This window comes from Pongo pygmaeus, chromosome 23 (genome assembly GCF_028885625.2).
Source record: "Pongo pygmaeus isolate AG05252 chromosome 23, NHGRI_mPonPyg2-v2.0_pri, whole genome shotgun sequence".
Lineage (NCBI taxonomy): Eukaryota > Metazoa > Chordata > Mammalia > Primates > Hominidae > Pongo > Pongo pygmaeus.
In genome coordinates this window covers 53,754,624-53,777,941 of record NC_085931.1, presented here as the reverse complement: position 1 = coordinate 53,777,941, position 23,318 = coordinate 53,754,624, and the positions used below count along the sequence as shown (strand labels likewise).

At 44.8% G+C, this 23,318-nt stretch overlaps 1 protein-coding gene across 2 annotated transcripts in view; it reads left to right on the top strand.

The window, feature by feature from the left end:
- ARFGAP3 (ADP ribosylation factor GTPase activating protein 3) overlaps positions 1-23,318 on the top strand; it is a 62,152-nt gene that overhangs the window by 34,983 nt on the left and 3,851 nt on the right. For both annotated transcript variants that reach the window (XM_054470000.2, XM_063662982.1), the window contains exons 8-14: positions 143-189; positions 1,389-1,528; positions 5,962-6,090; positions 6,552-6,674; positions 12,986-13,117; positions 15,000-15,123; positions 16,725-16,815. In XM_054470000.2, coding sequence (XP_054325975.2) covers positions 143-189; positions 1,389-1,528; positions 5,962-6,090; positions 6,552-6,674; positions 12,986-13,117; positions 15,000-15,123; positions 16,725-16,815 — 786 coding nt within the window. The remainder of the gene's footprint in view (positions 1-142; positions 190-1,388; positions 1,529-5,961; positions 6,091-6,551; positions 6,675-12,985; positions 13,118-14,999; positions 15,124-16,724; positions 16,816-23,318) is intronic.

Here is a 23,318-nt window from a genome sequence, read left to right as displayed (position 1 = left end):
AACTTGAGTCTTCTGGATGACAAACTAGTGTGGAAAATGTTATCATCTCTTAAATAATAAAGTGCAGTATCTTAGAATTTTAAAAGACACATAAAAAAATTACTTCTATTGGTCTTACTTTTTAATTTTTATTTTTTGGCAGAGGTTTCCTCTATCATAAAAAAGAAACCAAATCAAGCTAAAAAAGGCGTGAGTATTATGTACTTTATATATAAAAATCTGGTAGTTAAGCTTTAAAACTAAAAAGCCACTTTGTCATTTTAGTTTTATTCTTTTGAACCATCTTGTAATAAATGTGGCTTTGATATAAGGAGTCTATATTTTGTTCAAAGAGATTAATGTTATACTTACTGAATTTTTTCTAGAATGATTATTTAACATTTTTTCTGTCCATGACAAGAAAAATTAACAAAGGTCCCCTAGGAATTTATCTCCTGCTTGCGTAGATCAATAAACAATGACATATTGTGAGGCTTAGAGAGTAGCCATCTGGTGAGCTTTCAGATACAGCGATGCATTGCAGAGCACCAGCTCTGGAGGCAGGTGCAGGGTTTGAATTCTGGCCTTGCTATTTATTGGCTGTGTGATCTTGGCCACACTGTTTAACTTGTATGAGCTTTACTTTCCTCAGCCCTCTGTATCCAGGGGTTCTGCATCCATGGATTCAACCAACTGCAGATCAAAAATATTTGGGGGGGAAAAAAAAAACAATAGGCCAGGCGTAGTGACTCACTCCTGTAATCCCAGCACTTTGGGAGGCCAAGGCAGGTGGATCACTTGAGCCCCGGAGTTCAAGGCCAGCCTGGGCAAAATGGCGAAATCTCAGTAGCCGGATTTGGTGGCCCGTGCCTATAGTCCCAGCTACTCGGGATACTAAGGTGGGAGGATCGCTTTACTCCAGGAGGCAGAGGTTGCAGTGAGCTGAGATGGTGCCACTGTACTCCAGCCTGGTCAACAGTGTGAGACCCTATCTCAAAAAAAGTAAAAAAAAAATGTAAGAATACAACAGTAAAAACAACACAAATAGAAACACAGAATTAGTAACTATTTTCATAGCATTTACATTATTTAGGTATAATAAGTAATCTACAGATGATTGAAAGTATACTGGAGGCTATGCATGGGTTAAATGCAGATACTACGCCATTTTACATAAGGGACTTGATCATCGCAGATTTTGTTATCCACAGGGTCGTGAAACCAATTACCCCATGCTGAGGGACTCCTGGAATAATACTAACTTCACAGAGTTCTGAGGACTAAGCCAGAGAACAAATGTAAAGTGCTTGTCACAGTGCCTGGCAGGTCCTAACCATTAGGAAATGTTAGCTGTAGTCACAAAAGCTTTCAAACAGCTCGTGTAGACTATAGTCTTATATATCTTTTAGCTTGGGGCCAAAAAACGAAGTTTAGGAGCTCAGAAACTGGCAAACACATGCTTTAATGAAATTGAAAAACAAGCTCAAGCTGCAGATAAAATGAAGGAGCAGGAAGACCTGGCCAAGGCGGCACCTAAAGAAGAATCAATGTAAGTTTAATTTCATTATATTAATACGTTTTCAGGGAATAAAACTATTAACTCCAAGATTTGCTTTCCAAATGCCATGTATTTTTGTGTGGGGGGGAGGGGAGGGTACTGCAAAATTTAGTTTTATGAAAACTGATATTGCATTGGCATGTGGATTGGAAGGGAAAGAGACGATGGGGGCAGCAACACTTTCTGCTGAGGCTGTAAGGGCAAGACTGGAGTGGCGTCAGTGAGAAGGGAAAGACAGAGATGCATGGAGGTGTTTACACTTGAAACATGCTTCACATTATTAGAGTTAGGGAAATGCAAATCAAAGCCACAATAAGATACCACTGTGTACTCTCTAGGGAAGCTATAATAAAAAAATCAATAACAAGTGTTGGCTAGGATGTGGAGAAATTTGAACCCTTGTACATTGCTGATGGCAGTGTGAAATGGTGCCACTATTGTGAAAAACAGTTTGGCAGTCCTTCAGAAAGTTAAATGTAAAGTTTCTATGTGACCCAGCAAATCTACTCCTAAGTATATACTCAAGAGAAATTAAAACTTACATCTATGCAACCACACACAAACTCGTGCATGAATGTTCATAGTGACGTTAATCCTAATAGCCAAAAAGTAGAAATAACCTAAATGTCCACCAACTGATAAATGAGAAAGAAAATGTGGTATGTCCATACAATTGACTATTACTCAGCCACAAAAAGGAATATAGTCCTGATATGTGCTACAACGTGGATAAACCTTGAAAAGTTTATGCTAAGAAAGAAGCCAGTCATAAAAGATCACATGATATGATTCTGTCTGTATGCAACGTCCAGAATAGGCAAATCGGTAGAGACAGAAAGCAGCTTACTGGTTGCCAGGGCCTAGGGGGAGGAGAGAATGGAGAGTGGCTGCTAATGGTCCAGGCCTGCTTTTTGGACTGCTGAAAATGTTCTGGAGTTAGTGGTGATGATGGTACAACTTTGTGAATGTGCTAAAACCACTGAACCATGTACTTTAACAGGGTGAGTTTTACGGTATGTGAATTATATCTCCATAATGAAAAAAGTATTTATAATCTGAAGCCCTGTTGGACTCTGTGACTAAATTCTAAATACATGATGGAAGACTATGGCTCTGGTGGTGTCTCCAGAGGTTCTGAGCCTGGATCTTGGAGAGGGAGAAAGAAGAGTTTCAGAGAATGAAGAAGGTGGAATGATCGTGTGTGTCGGGGACCTGCCTGAAGTGGAGGAGTTGGACCGATCATGTGGAGCACCTTAAAGTCAGGCTGTGGTTGTCCACTTACCCGAGAGAAACAGCTCCTGAGAGAAACAGCTCCTTCAGCGGTGCTGTGATGAAGGGGCGTCTCGGGAAAGTGAGTTCGGTAGTGATACCAGGCCAGGAAGAGGGGAGGGAACTGGAAGCCAGGAAGCCAGTGAAGAGACCGGTTTTCTGTAGACATTTGTAAGGCTCTTGAGAGGTTTTCATTTGTGTTGAAATCAGAAGAGAAAGATGGCCTTCTGGAAACTGTGACTGTACCAAAGATCAGGAGAGAAGAAGGGTGGGGGGTGCATGCCACACAGAAAGGAAAAGTAACCTGGATCCCTATTTTTTATGTGTGTGTTTTTTAATGGTGTTTTCTCTTACTTTCATGTGTATTTTATCTGTTTTAGCTTGAGTTACTATAGACTGTATGATGAAGAAAATAACACCTATTTTATGAGGTGGTTTTAAGGATTAGTTTAATAGCTTAAATGCTCATTGAAGTGCATCAAACAGTACCTGGCACATAGTAGGTGCTCAATAAATGCAACTACTTTTCGTACTGTCTTACAGTTCATACTGACAGTTCGCTAAGATGGAGTTTATAAGGTAAACCCAAATAATTTGAAGTTGATAGTTGTTTCTCCTTGTCATTTAATTCACAGAACATAGGGGGCAGCACTGAACTGTATTTAGGTCGAATATGGTTTGAAATGCTTTGTGTAAAAATTTACGTTGACTTGTCACAGACTTCAATTTCTCTTACTAAGCTAAGTTTTTGATCCTGGCAAAGGGAAAGGTTAGATTTGAGTCTTTCGATGGCTTCTCTTGGTATTTGGGAGTAGGCTCTGTCCAGATTACTCATGCTTGAGGTTTTTCCAGAGCGTGTGTAAAATCGGGCCCTGGTCAGCTTCCTTCCTGCAAGTAAGCTGGATGGAGAAGCTGCAGGTAAGCTGGATGGAGTGAAATCTGGTTGTTACTTCTAATATTAACAAGCTAATCTTCCTGAAAACAGGAAGCAACAACCAGACTTTACTTGTATCTTTCATTAGGAGTGTTTAATACATCACAAAAACAAAGATGCAGATCAGAAGATTTATGAATTTGATTTGAGAAGCCAGTTTGGCAACTTTCATGGCCTTGTTCAGAACAGCCACACCACTGTGCCTTAACGACCACCACTGCCACTCAAACCCGTAGAAAGTACAGGTGTTTTATCCTTAATACATGAGTGTTATTTTGCAAGTTAGTTTTTTTAATGGCTGTAAATAAAGTTATTTCAGCTCAGTAAACTGTCAGAACAGTGTTGTTCTTGTACTGTCAGAGTGTGAAACTAAATGGCCCATGCAGCATCCTGGTCTCCTTCTAGCAGTTTCCCAGCCCGTCCTCAGAGGCTCTCTGTGTGCCCATTTGGTAGGAAGGAAGGAAGGAAGAGGCAGAGCTGCCTTGAGCTGCTCCGCTTGTTTGATCTGTGTCCTGCAGTCCTCCCTTGAGCCAGTACCCGTAAGCCCTCCTGAAGTTCTGAGAAACGCGGTGTTCTGACTTCTTAACTCTGTTGGTGCTTCCAGAGAGATGTTCTCGTAAGCATCAAAGTGCATGCTTTTAGTGAGTGACCCAGTCCCATGTCAGATTACCTAGGAAGGAAAACTTTTCCATCTCTTATCTTTCTAGTAGAACCTTTTCATCCCCATGCATCTTCTTCAGAAGAATCTGTTGCTGTAATTACATGTATTCATGATTTTAAACAGAGCTATTGTATTCCTCCAAAAGAAAAAGTAGTATTTATTTGTTAAGGAATAAAATAGCCATAACCTGTTCTGTAGGAAGAGTAAGGAAAACAAACTGCCATGTGAAAACCGAAGAAATCTTGCTTGACTCATTAAAGAAAAGAAACAGCAAAAGCAAGATTACTTTTTCCTAATAAGAAATTCTGGCCGGGCGCGGTGGCTCACGCCTGTAATCCCAGGACTCTTTGAGGCAGAGGCGGGGCAGATCGCCTGAGGTCAGGAGTTCCAGACCAGCCTGGCCAACATGGTGAAACCTCGTCTCTACTAAAAATAGAAAAATTAGCTGGATATGGTGGCAGGTGCCTGTAATCCCAGCTACTTGGGAGACTGAGGCAGGAGAATCGCTTGAACCTGGTGGGTGGAGGTTGCAGTGAGCCGAGATTGCACCACTGCACTCCAGCCTGGGAGACAGAGCAAGACTCCATCTCAAAAAACAGAAAGAAATTCTGTTGTCTTTCCCTGTTACTATGCAGAAATTTATTTATATTACTAGGAATTTATACAATGCCTCTTTTGCTAGGAATTCATGATATTTTACATGTTTTTATAAAGTGGATGATAACTTAGAAATCCTTGTAAGTTAGATAGATCATTTTTCAGGGCCCTGAAATGTGCTGTCTCACTAAAATATGATGCAAACTGCTGTTCTTGCTATATAGGCATAGTTTTCTTTATGAAAAATTAAGTCATTATTGCATTTTTAGAAATCTGAGAGCAAGGACAATGTTTTGTACACCTTTTTACCCCTTTGGTGTCCTGCTTGTAGCAGATATTTGATTTTAAATAGAAGAGTGGTATATGACTGACTAGTAGTGCTAAAGAGTCTATTAGCTGATGAGTGACTATCCCATTTTAAATGCTCTCAGAAGCCTGATTGCATAGAGATGTATCTACAAGAAATTATTTTGTAAATGGAAGGATCCTTTTACAATTAAGTAATAGCCCCTTAGTTGATCTATTTGTAAGGTCAAATTTATATATTTATTTATTTATCTTGACTCAAGATAGACTAGTGAGACTAACCTCATGCTTTGTTATGTCTTGTGGGAGTGTAGTAAAATATTAATCCAAGTAAGAAATCTTGCTTTTCACTATCCCATATGGAAGTGATTTGGGTATACATTATGTTATTATACAATAATAGGTAATGTGAACTAAACTTGAACAGTGGTATAGGTTGAGCAGCAATGAGAAAGTGGCTGTAAGCTCATTCAAATTTTCTTAAACGTCTATTCAAAAAAGGCAGGTAGAAAAAACTCCAACTTGCCTTCATAATTGTTAATTATGGAAAGAATCATGAAGCTAAAAGTATAAATTACATGTTTAATTTTGCTTGCTATTTTAATATAAGAACAAAGGATTAAAGCTAAATTAAGGAGTATTTGGTTTTTCTGGCAGTGTTTCATCATTACGATTAGCCTATAAGGATCTTGAAATTCAAATGAAGAAAGACGAAAAGATGAACATTAGTGGCAAAAAAAATGTTGACTCAGACAGACTCGGCATGGGATTTGGAAACTGCAGAAGGTATGTGAGACTGCTTTCTTGGAGTTAGAATTTAAAACAGTGTGCCAATCATCAGTGGATTTTTCTTGGACTGTGTTAGTTTCAACTTTAGAGATTTTTTTTGTTATTCATTAACTTCTCTAATTATTTTTGCTTTGCTCTGGTATTCAGTATAACATGAAAAATTTCAAATTTGGCTCTTTAAAAGAAGGAAAAAGGTCTGGCTCTTCATGAAGCACCTACCAGAGAGGAAACCATGGACATAACCAATATTTGTGACTGCGTTTTGTGTAGACACAGTCCTCACAAAATTTTAACATTTTTGAAAGCTTGCACCAGAAAAAAAAATTGTTTTATTGCTTATGTTTTTAACCCCTCGAATACATTTGTCTTTGTTCAAAATATAAATTAAAGCTTTGTTTATTTTGGTGAAACAAAAGTTTGTGAACTTACTGATGTATATATTTTTCTGTTTTCTCAAGTGGTATTTCACATTCAGTGACTTCAGATATGCAGACCATAGAGCAGGAATCACCCATCATGGCAAAACCAAGAAAAAAGTATAATGATGACGGTGATGATTCATATTTTACTTCCAGCTCAAGGTACTGTATTACAAATCATCATTAAAGTGTAATTTTGAAAAGCAGTGACTAGTATGGATTTATTAGTTTATTTGCATTAAGAGAAATTACAAATCAATTTACTTCACTGTTTTTAAAAGCTTTGGCTGGAGCCAAAGCTGTTCTTTGGAGTAAAAATTAGAGAAACGTTTGTAAAAGGACAATGTTGGCTAATATTAAAATGTTTGGCAATAAAATCAGCAACTGTGAGTTAAAATGAGAGGTAGGAGAGATGTGCTTATTTAAATTATGAAATTGGAGAAAACTGCAAAATCCTGAAGGTGTGTGTTGTTTAATCCAGCAGTGGGAATATTTCACAGCTCTTTCTCAGGGCTTCAGCAGATTTCTGTGCTTCAGAATGCCAGCTTCAGAAAACTCCAATTGGTACAATAGTGCATTAAATAAACTCTGTGGGTGTGTGTATTTATTAATGAGGAACATGATTGCACTTTGAGGGGATCCCAGAGTAAAGCCTAGGTTTCTCTCCTTCAGCACTCGCTATCTGATTGAGACAAAATGCATAACTCTAGTGTGAAACTGACTGTGGAGAGCAGTGCACGTCAAGTGGCCTGCCAGAGCAAAGAGAACAAGTTTAAACTTGAGTCAGTTCACTTTGTAAGGACCTGCTCGGCCCAGGGAGAGGTCTGCTAAAAAGGCACAAAATGAACCTGTGATTTCACTGGAGAGGGCACAGCTCAGCAACAGAGGGGTAAGAATATGGGCCCAGGGGCCAGATGGCATGGATTTGAATCCTGGCTTTCACTTATTTGTCACCTAGGCCAAGTTATTTAACTTCTTTGTGCTATAGCTTCCTCATCTGTAAATTAGGGACCCTAGTAGTACCTACCCGATAGGGTTGTGTGAGGATCAAATGAGATACTGTGAATGCTATAGCACGTTTAGAATGGTGCTTGGCTCTTACTATTTTTAGCTGCTGTATGATAAGATAGAAACTCAGTTTAAGAGATGTGATTCAGTCTAAATGTTTTTTGTTTGTTTGTTTGTTTATGAGATAGAGTCTCACTCTGTCACCCAGGCTGGAGTACAGTAGCATGATCTTGGCTCACTGCAACCTCCACCTCCCAGGTTCAAGCAATTCTTGTGCCTCAGCCTCCTGAGTAGCTGGGACTACAGGTGTGTGCCACCATACCCAGCTACTTTTTTGTATTTTTAGTAGAGATGGAGTTTCGCCATGTTGGCCAGGCTGGTCTCAAACCCCTGACTTCAAGTGATCTGCTGGCCTCAGCCTCCCAAAGTGCTGAGATTACAGGCATGAGCCTCCACACCCAGCCTAAATGTTTAATTACTATTGTTAGGTAGTTAAACTAACCACATTGAGGACTACCTTTGGGTTAGCAGTTCATGAAAACTGAAGGAGTTCATGTCAGTAATGGGCGGTGCTTACTGGAAGGCTCCATCACTTATGTCTCGGAGGGCATTAGAGTTGTCTGGCAATTTATAGGTTTGAAGCGTTTTCATATGTATAAAAGATATATATGTGTGTGTATATATATACACACACACATGCACTTCATATATAGAACAGATATAAATATATTACCTAGGATCTAATTGTGAAATTGTATATTTTCCTATCAATGTTTATAGACAAGGAATTGTATAAAGAATACTATCCTTAAAAATGTCTCTAAGGACCTTTGTTCACGTGTTGATCTGCTGACCTTCTCTCCACTATTATCCTATGACCCTGCCACATCCCCCTCTCCGAGAAACACCCAAGAATGATCAATAAATACTTAAAAAAAAAAAAAAGTCTCTAAGTATAGCTCTAAATTATTTCAAGTCCAGGGATTTTACCAAAAAAAAAAAAAAAAAAAAAAGTAGTAGTTTAGTGGTGTTCCATGGTGGTATTTTCAGAAACTTGGGTGGTTTTATATTTGCCCATCCTTTGCAGCCTCTATAATGCACCAAGTTTCACTTTACTCAGAAGTGATACCCAAATCATGCCTTTTAAAGGTATGTAAATAGATTTTACACAGAATAAAATTAAATGTGTAATTTGATTTGGAAACTGCATGCGTGTCAGATCATTTCAGATATGAATATTAAATGGTGGACTAAGTCTGGGTCAGAGGAAACTCTTGGCAGTACGGGTCTGTATTTGCCTGTGTGGCTTCTCACAACATCTTTGATTATTTCACTGCTTATTAGCGACTTCTGCAGATGATAGTGTAGGAAGGTAAAGAAAGTTTAGGCTGGGCACGGTGGCTCACACCTATAATCCCAGCACTTTGGGAAGCCAAGGCAGGAGGATCACTCGAGCCCAGGAATTCAAGACCAGACTGGGAAATATAGTGAGACCTCATCTTTACAAAAAATTTCAAAAATATTAGCCTAGCATGGTGGACATGCCTGTAGTCCCAGCTACTTGGGAGGCTGAGGTGGAGGATCACTTAAGCCTGGGAGGCAGAGGTTGCAGTGAGATTAGATTACACCACTGCACTCCAGCCTGGGCAACAGAGCAAGATCCTCTCTTAAAAAAAAGAGAAAGTTTCAGTTAAATCAGTACTGTTGCTTGGTAGCCGGGTTGGTAAGAGAGCTCTAAGTGAGGTTGCCTAATGGGAACTTCAGAGACCCTCACTGGCTCCAGGTCACTGACAGGCCCCTGTGGGGCCTTTCTGCCTTGTAAGGGCTTCAGGGATCTTTCAGACTTCCCCTTCTTCAAAGGCTTAATCAAAAGAGTTAGCCCCAGAAGCCACTGTTGCTATGAAACTGTTACTTACGGTTTGAAACCTGGGAGCAGATGGCATATTTATATAGACCATGCCTCCTGGACTCTTGCCAGAGAGACCTTGGTGTATTGTTTATCATGACCTGCAGATTGTCTGATAGGAACATAAATGCCTTCTCTAGTCCTCCTTGGTATGGTGACCACCACTAGTAGAACGAGGATACTATTAGGTACTTTGGCAACTGAGGTAAAATAAACATGGACTCTGAAAGCAAATATATTAGTTCGATGAAGAGCTCTTATTGCTTTCAAATTATTCATTAGCCCATTAGAACTTGAACATTATGAATTATGAAAGAGTTCTGTTTCTGTTAAAAATAAGATAAAACCTGTCCTTGTTTTTTTTTTTATTATTGAGTTCCATTATTTCTAGGATATAAACAGTATAATTATATATTGAGTACAAGAAAATGAAACTAGAACAATTTGCTCAGCCTTATAAAGCCAGCATGGCCTTAATTAGAATAGACAACTGTCTATAGCTCTAAATCAGAGTAAATGTGATATTAGGGTGCTCTTATCAAGGGATTTTAAGGAATGTTTTCAAGATTGGGTAAAGACAGAGTGGGAGGGGAAAAATAAAAGTAAGAAAGCATTGAGAGCTATACAATCAAAACATTAGAAAGCCAATAAAGGTTTGGAGATGAGGAAGGAAAGTGTGTGTTTCTGAGCAGGGACTAGTGGCCGTTAGTCGTCCCACTCACCCCATCCTTCCAAAGGTCAGCTAGAGGCCTGGCTGGTGGTCTGTCGGTCCTCTTAGTGAGTTGCCGGTCCTCCTACTGAGTTGCTCCTGCTTAGCATGAGCACAGAGAGCCTCTCGTGGATGACTGGAAGACAGAGAAGGCGCCAGCCAGCCCACGCACGGACTGCTGCCTCACAGGCTCATGCTGGTCAGGGGTACCCAAGCCGATGGCTGTCTCTCTTCTTCGACTTCTGAATAGTTCAGTCACTTAAAAGTAATCTGATTCCTCTACATTTCAGGATAAGTACATTGGCTTATAAAAATGAAGAGTGTTATTTCCTTAGAGTGTTGCTAAATCTACAAAATTTAGTATCACAGAGTCATGAAGAACCTGGAAGTTCCAACCCACCCTGCACCAGTCCAGTGCTGACCCCCCTCTTCCCACTCCAGGGCAGTCCAGCCTCTACTGCACCCTTCCTTCTCCTCAAGGCAGCCATTTGGTCCCAGGTCAGCTCCGTGAGAAACTCTGCCTTTCGTTAACACAGCTTCTGAGGCTTCTGCCTTCAAGTCAGCCTCCCTTCCATAAGCCAGTTCACAAGCCTCATGAGGGCAGGAGCTGAATGTGTCTTCTTGCCCTGTGTCTTCCCCTAGCAGAGTGCCTGACTCCTTGTAGGTGCTTATTAAGTCGTTTTAAAATTCCTCACTGAATTGATCTTAGTTCTTTCATGGTGCCTTAAAATAAGTCCCTCAAACATGTGAATATCACCTTCCAGGCCAGCACACATCCCACATCTTTTGAACCTTCCTGTGATGTAACTTCCGGTTCCTTCAGTGTCCTGATCTCTTCTCTGAAAGCGGATCGGTCATCTCTCTTCCTCCAGGCAGAGCCTGGGTGCAGTACAGATCCACTCATCCGCCATAGGGAGAGCCTGGTCAGTTTCTAGCTGAAATCCAGATACACTTTGAACACCGCCTTCCTAAGGAGAAGATGCTAATGTCATGAGATTTGTTCTTAATGACCTTCTTGCCAGAGAAGGCAGAAGCCACATTTAGAAATTCTAGTTTCTGTCTATTAAGGATGTAATATCATACCATCTGCTCCAACAGCAGTTTATCCTCTGTCCCTTTTTTGTTTTGTTTTGTTTTCTGCCAAGAAAGAGTAAATTTGTTCTTAGCATTTCCCCCACCCAGATCTTAGCTCACCGAGGTCCCTGGCCTCTTTGCTCTTACGGGTTCTTGCTTCCCTCTTATATTGGCCTTTGGTTACTGGCCCCTCTGACCTCCTATGATCTGCATCTTCTGTGCAACTCCTTATAGCACGGAGCTTGGTGCTCATCTTATTTCCAGTGTGCTTCCTGTCCTTACTCTCTGGAGAAAACCTGGATGATGTCTGTTAAGGCCTCTGTATTCTCTTCTGTCACCCTTCCTTTCCTGAGACCTCCCTGGGATCTGCCTCTCTCCTCTGAACTTCTTGGACTGCCTTAATGAGGTGTGTATATCTGGCCAGACTGCTTTTCCATCCTAAGCTGTCATGAATTCTGGCACGGCACAGTCCCTTTTTTTTTTTTTTTTTTTGAGACAGTATCCCACTCTATCACCCAGGCTGGAGTGCAGTGGCATGATCACAGCTCACTGCAGTCTCGGCCTCCCAGGCTTAGGTGAGCCTCCCAAGTAGCTGGGACTATAGGCGTGCCACCATGCCCCATTAATTTTTTTTTCTTTTAATCCCCAGAGATGGTCAGGAAACAGTTATTTTATTTGTTTATTTATTTTTTATTTTGCATTTTGTGTAGAGATGGGGCTTTGCCATGTTGCCCAGGCTGGTCTGGAACTCCCAGGCTCAAGCAATCCACCTGCCTTGGCCTCCCAAAGTGCTGGGATTACAGGTGTGAGCCACCGTGCCTGGCTGGTTGATGGTCACTTTTTCTCAAGGCTTTGGCACATCCACCTCGCCTGTCAGTCTCTCCTGTTCCAGGTAGATCTTGCTGCTCTTGGTCAAAGATTTTTCTCTAATCACACAGGACCAAAAGCCAAAACTGAGTGCTGCTCTCTGAGCAATGCCCTGCTCAGTGACAATTGGCTAATTAAAGTGTAAACTGATCTGAAGGCCAGGCTCTCCTGGGATGCTTGCAAATCAGATCAAGTTTACTGCAGGCTCCAGGCTGAAAGACTATCCGCAGAATGGTCCAGTGATCAATGATCCATAGCTTTGTATCCAACTCCAGGAGGAGGTTAATTAGCGTCATTTACATCATTTTCATTGACTGTGCTTAGCGCGGAAGGGATTGCCAACAAGAAGCTCCTTGTATGGAGTCAGTTCTCTAGGCCCAGCAGTGTTATTTGTGACTGCCTAACCAGGCGGAATGAGACCTGAAGACAGTGAAATGTGTAACCTGTGGTAGATAACATTTAAAGATGCCCTGTGTTGTCGGGATAGGCCAGGTTATACTAAGGTTATAAACATCCCCCAGATCTCAAGGGCTGAACACAATGGCAGTTGATTTCTTTTTCACATAAAGTCAGCTGAGGGTTCAGGTGGTTCTCTAGAGTACCTGTCTTCCATGTGTCACCTTGATTGTCCAGACTGATGGAGGTTTCACCTACCTGAGACTGTAGCACCTGGAACACAATCTCTTCCATGTAGCTTGGGAAGAGAGGACTGGGCAAGGTTGAACACAGGTACTTGAAAGGCCTTGGAAATGACACACCTCATGTCTGCTCCTGTCTCATTGGCTAGACCTAGTTATGTGACTGCCATTAACTTCAAGGAGGCATCCCCAACATCCGTGGAAGTGAGAGAGCCCAGGACGAGTGTCAGCAAGGACCTGCAAAGTCACTGTTGTACTCTTGCTCATACAGGTACTTTGACGAGCCAGTGGAGTTAAGGAGCGGTTCTTTCTCTAGCTGGGATGACAGTTCAGATTCCTATTGGAAAAAAGAGACCAGCAAAGATACTGAAACAGTTCTGAAAACCACAGGCTATTCAGACAGGTATGCATGCAAAACTGTGGGGTTGTAGTAGTAAATCCATGCATTTCTGGGAAAAAATTGCTGATAACATGATGACATGAAAACTTTTGTAAGGGGCTGGGCACGGCGGCTCATTCCCATAATCCCAGCACTTTAAGAGGCCGAGGTCGAAGGATCACTTGAGCCCAGGAGTACAAGGCTGCAGTGAGCTACGATCGCGCCAGTGTACTCCAGCCTGGTCAACAGAGTAAGACCTTGTCCCCCTCAAAAAGGAAAACCTTTTGAAACCTTTGGTAAGACTAGTAAATGATTTTGTTCTACTATTTCAGGAATATTGTTTTGATTTTGTTTTGTTTTGTTTTGTTTTTGAGACAGTCTCACTCTGTTGCCCAGGCTGGAGTGCAGTGGTGCAATCTCAGCTTACTGCAGCCTCCGTCTCCCAGGTTCAAGTGATTCTCCTGCCTCAGCCTCCCGAGTAGCTGGGACTACAAGTGCACACCATCATGCCAGGCTAATTTTTGTATTTTTAGTAGAGACGGTGGTCTCACCAGCCAGGCTGGTCTCAAACTCCTGACCTCAAATGATCTGCCTGCCTCGGCCTCCCAAAGTGCTGGGATTACAGTTGTGAGCCACCGTGCCCAGCCTGTTTTGATTTTAAATTACTGATTCTAAATAGGAAGTGTACATCAGCATCCTCTGTGGACCTTGAAAGAAATGTGTGTGTGGAGGCCTCTTCCCTGAAGATTCTGATCCATGGGTCAGGGGTGGCCTAGGTCAGGAAGATTTCACCATTTTCCCCAATTTTTTTTTTTTTTTTTAGATGGAATCTCGCTCTGTCACCCAGGCTGGAGTGCAGTGGTGCAATCTCAGCTCACTGCAAGCTCAATCTCCTGGGTTCACACCATTCTCCTGCCTCAGCCTCCCGAGTAGCTGGGACTACAGGCACCCGCCACCACGCCCGGCTAATTTTTTTGTATTTTTAGTAGAGATGGGATTTCATTATGTTAGCAAGGATGGTCTCAATCTCCTGACCTCATGATCCACCTGTCTTGGCCTCCCACAGTGCTGGAATTACAGGCGTGAGCCACTGCACCCAGCCTTTTTTCCCCCAATTTTAAGGTATTATTTACATACAGTAAAATTCAACTTTTTAAACTTACAGTTCTGACAAGCACATACATTCATGTAATTACCACCAAAACCAAGAAACAGAACAGTTTCCATCACCCCCAAATTTCCCCATGCCCTTTGTAGTCCCCCCTCCCCTGCCCCTGGCCCCTGGTCACCCCAAATCTGTTTTCTGGCCTTACAATTTTGCCTTTCCCAGATATCATATAAATGGAGTCATGTAGCAATTGGCCTTCCTACTCTGGTTTAACTTTTCTTAGTACACTTGGTTAAGACTCATTCATTCTTGTGTTCATTCCTCTTACTTGCCAAGTTTATCCGTTCACCTACTGAAGGACTGTCTCCAGTTTTTGGTGATTATGAATGAATTTATTTTCCAACCAGAGAACTTCTGAGAGTGCAAGGGGGCACTACTAATATGTTGGGACAACAGGTGTGACTTGAAATTGTCCCAGGTAACTGGGACATTTTATAACCTATACAATGTAGAGAGAACAGTGTCCTATGGACATTCCAAACAATGTGTTCGGTGTTTACCCAGTTGATCTGAAATGTGAAATAACAGACCCCATTTTAAACGGAAATTCCTTCAAATGTTGTATCGTTTGGATATTTATTCTTTTTTTTTTAATTAGAATTTTCAAGCTTTTAAAAATGGCCTAAAATCCTTTTACAAAATTTATTGCTATCGGCATTTTAAAAAATAAAATGAGTATGAAACACATTTGCTTCACCTCAAATTAGTTTAACCTAATTTGGCTGTTTTTAATTGCAGACCTACTGCTCGCCACAAGCCAGATTATGAGCCAGTTGAAAATACAGATGAGGCCCAGAAGAAGTTTGGCCATGTCAAAGCCATTTCATCAGATATGTATTTTGGAAGACAAGCCCAGGCTGATGTAAGGGTCTGGAGAGTTTCTTTGGGTGCCCCATAATGCAGGAAGGAAGTGTGGGTGTGGGCATTGTTGGGGAGGAGATCCTGAGTGAGCTGGGCTCAGGCTGCCAGATGCCCTCCGGCCTGAAAGTGCTGGAGTCAGGACTTGAACCCAGGTCTGTATAACTGATCATGTGCTTGCTGCCTCAGCAAGAGGAGTGTTTACAAGACAAGGACTTATCTCACAGTTCTCTTCTTCTTCTCTAGCCATTATCCAGTATCTTTTGAATATATTTCAATTATTGATGCAGCTGTAATTTACTTAATAACTTTTAAACATAGTGAAATGAAGCATATAGATATGTTTCTTTTTTTTTTTTTTTTTTTTGAGACGGAGCCTCCCTCTGTCACCCAGGCTGGAATGCAGTGGCATGATTTCAGCTTACTGCAACCTCCGCCTCCCAGGTTTAAGCGATTCTCCTGCCTCAGCCTCCCAAGTAGCTGGGACTACGGCCGTGCACCACTACACCTGGCTAATTTTTGTATTTTTAGTAGAGATGAGGTTTCACCATATTGGCTAGGCTGGTCTTGAACTCCTGACCTCAGGTGATCTGGCTGCCTCGGCCTCCCAAAGTGCTGGTATTACAGGCGTGAGCCACCACGCCCAGCCAGATATGTTTCTGAGGAGTGCATATATTTATTTTCAGGTTGTTGACTTTTCTCAGAAATGTTAATGAACTTGGCCAGGCACTGTGGCTCACACCTATAATCCTAGCACTTTGGGAGGCTGAGGCAGGTGGATCACTTGAGGCCAGAAGTTCGAGACCAGCCTGGCCAACATGATGAAACTCCGTCTCTACAAAAAATACAAAAATTAGCTTGGTATGGTGGTACGCGCTTGTAGTCCAGCTACTTGGGAGGCTGAGGCAGAGAATCGCTTGAACCCAGAAGCAGAGTGAGACTCTGTCTCAAAAAAAAAAGAAAGAAAGAAAGAAATGTTAATGAACTCATCATAGTGAAGTCTTGGTAAGCTGTAAGACTCAAGTGGAAGTGGGGAGGTTTACGTCTTCCCTCTCATCATGAACTGCTAGTGTGCCTCTGACTATTTGGATGATGGTTTCCTAAAATGTGCTGAATGTATTTTGCAGAAGTTTAAACTTCTGCAAGTGTAACATTTCGCCATCATTTCGAAAGTAGAATTGCCCCTTGCTGTTCCCACAGTCCATAAAATCTGCCTTGCTTCAAAGTTGACATTCAAGTTCAGTTTTAAAATAGTGTCATGGGGCTTGGAAAAGAGACTCTTAGAGTGGCCTTTGCTGACAGCTGGCTAGAAGCAGCACCAGGAGAGAGATGCCGCTCTCCCTCCCTCACTCCGACTGCCTCCGCACTGGCCATCTTGGCTGAGGTGTTGTATGTTGATCAGTCTGCCTGTGACCTGCCTCCCATGCAGAACGTGAGCTTTGTGCTGTCCCACAGGACCCGGCCTTGGCAGTGGCATTCAGTAACTGTTGGAAAGAAAGAGCCTGGGGGGCAAACACTTTCAAATGACAGCTCTTTAGTGATTCTTTTTGCAAAACTACCCATGATCTTTGGAGCCTAACGTTTCCTTTTCCTTGTCTTCTCTAGTATGAGACCAGGGCCCGCCTAGAGAGGCTGTCGGCAAGTTCCTCCATAAGCTCAGCTGATCTGTTCGAGGAGCAGAGGAAGCAGGCAGCAGGTAGGGGGCGTTGAATAAGAGCTGGTCTCTGTCATGTCTATGGTATGAACACATTTCATCTGGATAGGACTGTTTCCTTTTCCAAGATATTTTAGCAACCATTATTCGATGCTCTGATCTCTGCTATAAGTCAGGTAGAGCAGAAGTTACTATTCCAGGCTTCACACATAAGGAGAGCAAGTCATGAAATTAAAGCAACATCCCCAACATTGCCTGGCAAGTCATCCTTCTAAACACTGTCATAGAGGAATGTTTTCTAGCTGAGTACAGATGTGCTATGAAATACCATGTGGTATCTTAGCCTTAGAGGTGAACAGTGCCGGGCTCCTGTGTGATCCTAACCACCCTCTAGCTGTGAGCCCTTGAGAATGTCATGGTGTCTTTAGCCTCAGTCTCCTCCTCTGTAACATGGGTGGGTAAAACCACCTCACAAGGTTGTCTTGAGGCTTAAAGGAGAAATGTGAAGTGCCACCAAGTGTCTGGCACACAGCAGGCCCCAGGGGTAGGCAGAGGCAGATAGAAACATGTGGCTCTAACAGCATCTGTCTTCCAGGGAAGACAGAACACAGCTTTGGGAGTGAGCAGGTGGAGAGGAATTGCCTGTCTCCCCATATCCCTCTTCAGGGTTCAGACCCCAGCAAGGAGGTGTCTGGTCCTCCCAGGGCTGGGATGGCCTAGGATGGGGCGGCCTGTGAGCCCAGTGGTGGGCCTCAGAGCGCCGACCCCTCTGCTTCGACTTCCGCATCCCCCTGACTGAGGGATGCCTTGCGAGAGTACCCTACAAAGGCCTCTGCCAGGCCACAGTGGGGAGGAGGGGCCCTGTGGTTAACATGAAAGGGGCAGCGTCCTCTGAGGTCATTTCAGGAACCCATTTATCAGCAGGAGAGCCAAGGGGAGGGACGACTCTCAGGACCCAGGCATTCCAGGCCTGGCACCCTCAGCACCCCTCATTTCTAGGCCTAGAGGAGCTGGGTGTGGCTCTAAGTGACCAACCTGGGCAACCACTTGGCCTTATAGCCACAGAGAACAGCTGTTTTCAGAGTCCAAAGAGAAACAGCTCGAGAGAGGTCTGAGTGTCGGACATTCTGGGTTGCGGTTTGAGGATGTTATAGAGATACACTGTGGCCCTCGGGGTGCACTGGGCACTGCCAAGTTGCTGTGCTGCAGTGGAGGGAGAGTCCTAGCCAGGTGGCAGCAAGTGAGCCAAGGGTTGTGCTGGCAGAGCAGCTGGCAGAGAGCCAGGCAGCCCAAGGAGCCAGAGGCCAGGGCCAGAGTGGACAAGCCCCAGCACATCCGCTGCCAGTGAGGGTGTGGGGGTGCCTGGGGGTGCGCAGCCAGGGCCACGGCTCCCCTGAGCCACTCTCTGGGCAGGAGCACACCCTGTGCCTCACCCCAGACTTGAGCAGAGGGGCCTCGTTTCCCTCGGGCAGTCAGTTACTTGCTGACTGGGCATTTCCTGGCAGTGAGTCTTGGTGGGGGCAGGTGAGGCTCATTGGCTTGTTCCATCTCCAAACTTTCAGTGTCCTGGCCTTTTGTCAGGGCAACTTCCTTTTGTGACCACCCCTGGCAGAGAGGCACTCCGGCCACCTTTGGAGACCTCCAGCAGCCCCACAGGTCAGTGCTGGGTCGCCTTGTAGGGGCCCTGGCACAGCCAGCAGGCCAGTCCAGAGACCTGCATTGTTCAGTCCCCCGACTCCCTGCAATGGATGCCTTTGTAATTTAAATCAATAGAAGTTTTACTCTGAAGCATTGTTTGTTTTTAAAAAAAAATATTTGGAGATCAAATAAGAGCAGCCTTTCCAGTTAATGAAAATAGTGGCAGCCTGTGTTTACCTTCCTGTTCCCTTTCAGAGAACAAAGATCCATTAAATTTTTTTGACCCTGTGTGGGTGCCAAACCAACCCTGGTTCCTGGCACCTCATGGTCATTGTAAGGTGCACCCTGGGGTGAGAGGCCACCCAGAAACTTCACTCCCCTGCCCCCGCTGGGGTCTCACTGTGTTGTCCAGGCTGGTGTCAAACTCCGGGCCTTGAGCAAACCTCCCTCCTAAGCCTCCCAAGAAGCTGGGATTACAGGCACCAGCAACTTTTATTAAATATTTACTTTTTATTATTTAGAGCATATTTCAACAAAGAGCTTTATGTGTTCTGCCTCCATAAAGCTTGTTTTCTTTTATAAATTTTTTTTCTTTTGTCTTTAATACTTTCCTATTGAAGTAAAAGCTTGTTTTAAGAAAACAAGTTCTTAAAACTTGTTCTGGGCAAGTCACGGTGACTCACACCTGTAATCCCAACACTTTGGGAGGCTGAGGTAGATGGATCACCTGAGGTCGAGAGTTCAAGAGCAGCCTGGCTAACATGGTGAAACCCCATCCCTTCTAAAAATACAAAAATTAGGCCGGTCACAGTGGCTCATGCCTGTAGTCCCAGCACTTTGGGAGGCCGAGACAGGTGGATCACGAGGTCAAGAGATCGAGACGAGCCTGGCCAACATGGTGAAACCCCATCTCTACTAAAAATACAAAAACTAGCTGGGCGTGGTGGCATGTGCCTGTAGTCCCAGCTACTCCAGAGGCTGAGGCAGGAGTATCGCTTGAACCTGGGAGGTAGGGGTTGCAGTGTGCTGAGATCACGCCGCTGCACTCCAGCCTGGAGACAGAGCGAGACTCCGTCTCAAAAAAAAAAAAAAAAAAAATTAGCCGGGCGTGGTGGTGGGCGCCTGTAATCCCAGCCACTCAGGCGGCTGAGGCACAAGAATTGCTTGAACCTGGGAGGGGGAAGTTGCAGTGGCCGAGATCGCACCACTGCACTCCAGCCTGGGCAATAGAATGAGATTCTGTTTCAAAACAAAGAAAAGAAAAGAAAAAAAGAAACTATTCTGCGTGGTGGCTAACCCCTATAATCCAGCACTTTGGGAGGCTAAGGAGGACGTATCGCTTGAGCTCAGGAGTTCCAGACCAGCCTGGGCAACGTGGCAAAACCGTGTCTCTACAAAAAATACAAAAATTAGCCAGGCATGGTGGTGCATGCCTGTAGTCCCAGCTACTCCGGAGGCTAAGGTGGGAGGATGACTTGAGCCCAGGAGGCAGAGGTTGCAGTGATCTGAGATCGTGCCACTGTACTCCAGCCTGGGCAATAGAGCCAGGCCTTGTATCAAAAAAAAAAAAAAAAAAAAGAAGGAGGGAGGGAGGGAAGGAAGGAAGGAAAGAAAGAAAGAAACAAGGAAACAATTCTGTGTTCCTTATCTTAATTTCCAAATTTGAAATGCTTCTGGTGAGCTAAGCTGCTTTCTGGGGGTGTTTGTAGCCCAGGAGCCCTGCGGCTCTTCTTACCGGCACTCTCTTTCACTATAGCTGAAGGATTGAGTGGGAAGCACATGTAAGTGCCCGCAGCCAACCTGACCTGGCACAGCAGCAGTCCCTGTGGTCACACCCATGGGACAGGGTCATTGGAGCTGGGGGACTGCCATCAACTGGGCACTGCCTCAGGCAGGTGTGAGGCACTCAGACACCAGATGACAGAGCGGAGGCAGCTGTGTGAGAGCCAGGATACAACAAAAAGCTTAAACCCAGCTGCCCCCTCAGCATGTTTCCTTCCAAAAAGCCAATTCTGATTGTTTGAATGAGAGCACGTCTGCATGGGAGTGCAGACACCTGCACCCCTTCCTTGTGTGCATCGTGGGGTCAAATGGTAGGTTGTTTGTGGGGTCCCTTGACCACTGTCTCCTTTTCTCCTTGCTCCGGCCCAGGGTCTAGGAGTGTGGCCCCGAAAGCACTGCCCTCAGCCTGCATCAGGCAGTCTGGTATGGTTATTGCCACGTGTGCTTGTCAGACAGTATAGCCGTGCAGTGGCATTGCCAACAGAGATTCAGTTAAAAAACCAGAGTGGCATGTATTTAGCAAATTGGCATCTGTTACACCTGTCTGAGAAGTAGCCATTGGAGCAATTTTTGTTGTTAAACTCGTTGTTTGGCTAGGCACAGTGATAGACACCTATAATCCCAACACTTTGGGAGGCCAAAGTAGGAGGATTACTTGAGCCCAGGAGTTCCAGACCAGCCTGGACAACATAGTGGGACCCCCATCTCTACAAAAAATTTAAAAAATAAAAAAATTAGCTAGGTACGATGGCTAACGCCTATAGTCCCAATTACTCGGAGGCTAAGGCAGAAGGATCACTTGAGCCCGAAAGAGTGAGGCTGCAGTCAGCCGTGATCACACCACTGTACTCCAGCCTAGGCGACAGAGTGAGTCCCTGTCTCAAACAAACAAACAAACAATGCCCAAACTTGTTCTTATAATCTTGGAAATACTTTTTCTCTTCATTTGTCTACACGAAGCAGAGAAATTAAAACATGGTATTCTATTAAAAATTCTTATTTTGGGTCAGGCATGGTGGCTCACGCCTGTAATCCCAGCATTTTGGGAGGCCAAGGCGGGCAGATCACAAGGTCAGGAGATCGAGACCATCCTGGCTAACACGGTGAAACCCCATCTCTACTAAAAAATACAAAAAACAAAAAATCATCTGGGCGTGGTGGCAGGCACCTGTAGTCCCAGCTACTCGAGAGGCTGAGGCAGGAGAATGGCGTGAACCTGGGAGGCGGAGCTTGCTGTGAGCTAAGATCGCGCCACTGCAGTCCAGTCTGGGCAACACAGCAAGACTCTGTCTCAAAAAAAAAAAAAAAAAAAAAAAATTGTTATTTTCAGGAGCCTGGGAGTTGTCCTGGAACCTTCCACCTCCCTCGTCACACCATAGACTCATATGATCGGAGTCTCTCCTGGGTGACTCCAGACCTGAAGCGTGGCCACAACCCCCTGCTCGGTCCTCCTGCCTCCAGTCTTGGCTGCTGCTCACCCCTCTCCTCTCTCCTCCCACAGGGATCTTTCAGAACACAGTCATCCGTGCTGAAAATCCTGCCCTCAGCTTGAAGCACAGCTCCCCACCCAATGCCCACCTCCAGGACCATGGTTCCCATTGACCTTTCCAGCCTCATTTCTCATGATTCACTGTTGTGGCCCACTCCAGCTGTGTTGAGCCTGTGGAGCCCGCAACCCAGAATGCTCTTCTTCCCCATTCCCCCAGACAGCCCCCCAACCCGTATTTACCCTGGGGGCCTGGTTAGGCCCCCCTGCACCACTCTTGTGCCTTACACTGAGGGCAAGACCATGCGAAGACCATCTGCCCCAGTGGACCGTCAGTTCTCATTTCTTTGCCCTTGGCGCCTGACAGAGCCTGGCAGAGGAAGCCCTCTGCAGGTGTTTGAGGATGAATGGGTGGAGGGGCGATGAATGACCCCGGGAGCTTGCTGAGCCTGAGCGCCTGCCCACCGGCCAACATAGGCTGAAACACGCCTCCCCCTACCTCCCATGTCCCATGGCCAGTGCCAGGCTGCAGTGGCGATGTGTTCTGCCTCCAGCACAAGCCTTAAGAGCTGTGTGCATGTTGCCATGTTTCTTTCCCTGTCATAGTAGGCAAGGAAGCTGGAATTAAGAGGGGGCCCCATGGGCTTGGACCGCAAGTGACTGTGATGCACAGAACCCCCTGCCCACCTGCACTGGGCACAAAGAACATTAGTTGTGGGTGGTTGTTAGCTCAGAGTCACCTGGCCTGTCCTGACTCATCCGGGGCATTTGCCCCAACCACAGACCACTGTGTAGCTCAGTGTCCCCTCTGTCTCAGAGAGGGGAGCGGCTGTCTTCTTCCTGGCTGCTCAAGCAGAAACCTGGGAAACATCCTTAATCCGCCTGCCTTGGCCAGTCAGTCTGTGTGCCCCTTGACACCTGCCTCCTGAGGACACTCAGCCCGTTCCCGCCTGATCCACACTGCCGCCTACTCATGCTCAGGCACCGCCCCATGCACCTGGACCCCTGCAGCCACCTCCCAGCTGTCCACCAGAGTTTGCTCTGTGTCCCCTCCAGATGACACAGGTCACACTTTAGTGATGTTATCAGTTAATTGTCTGCTTTCCCCAGTAGGTGGTGAGCTGTGGAAAAGCAGGTCTGTGGCGGTGTCCTCAGTACACACTGTGGGTGTTCTGGGAACAGATAGGGAGGAGATATTCCCTGGGTCAAGGACGCTCTTCCTGAGCAGGTGGCTGGAACTGTCATTTCCTGGAGCTCATTGTGTAACCTGAGCACACTAGGGCTGTCTTTGACCATAGCCACCCGGCCCCTCCAGCCTGCCCAGGCAGCCCTCAGAGGAGACACAGCACCCCAGTCCCGTCACTGTGTTGGAATTCCACTCTGTCATTGGTGAAGGCCTACAAGATTTTACAGTCAGCTGGAGGTGGAGATGGGAGGACCTGCATCTGTGGTGGGCATGTGTCTCTTCCAAGGGACACATTGCAGGGTAACTTGTGAGTTCTGTTTTGTTCTCAGAGAGGGACTTGACCAAGGCTGTTTTGTTTTTTGAGATGGGGTCTCGCTCTGTCACCCAGGTTGGAGTGGGGTGGCACAATCTTGGCTCACTGCAACCTCCACCTCCCAGGTTCAAGTGATTCTC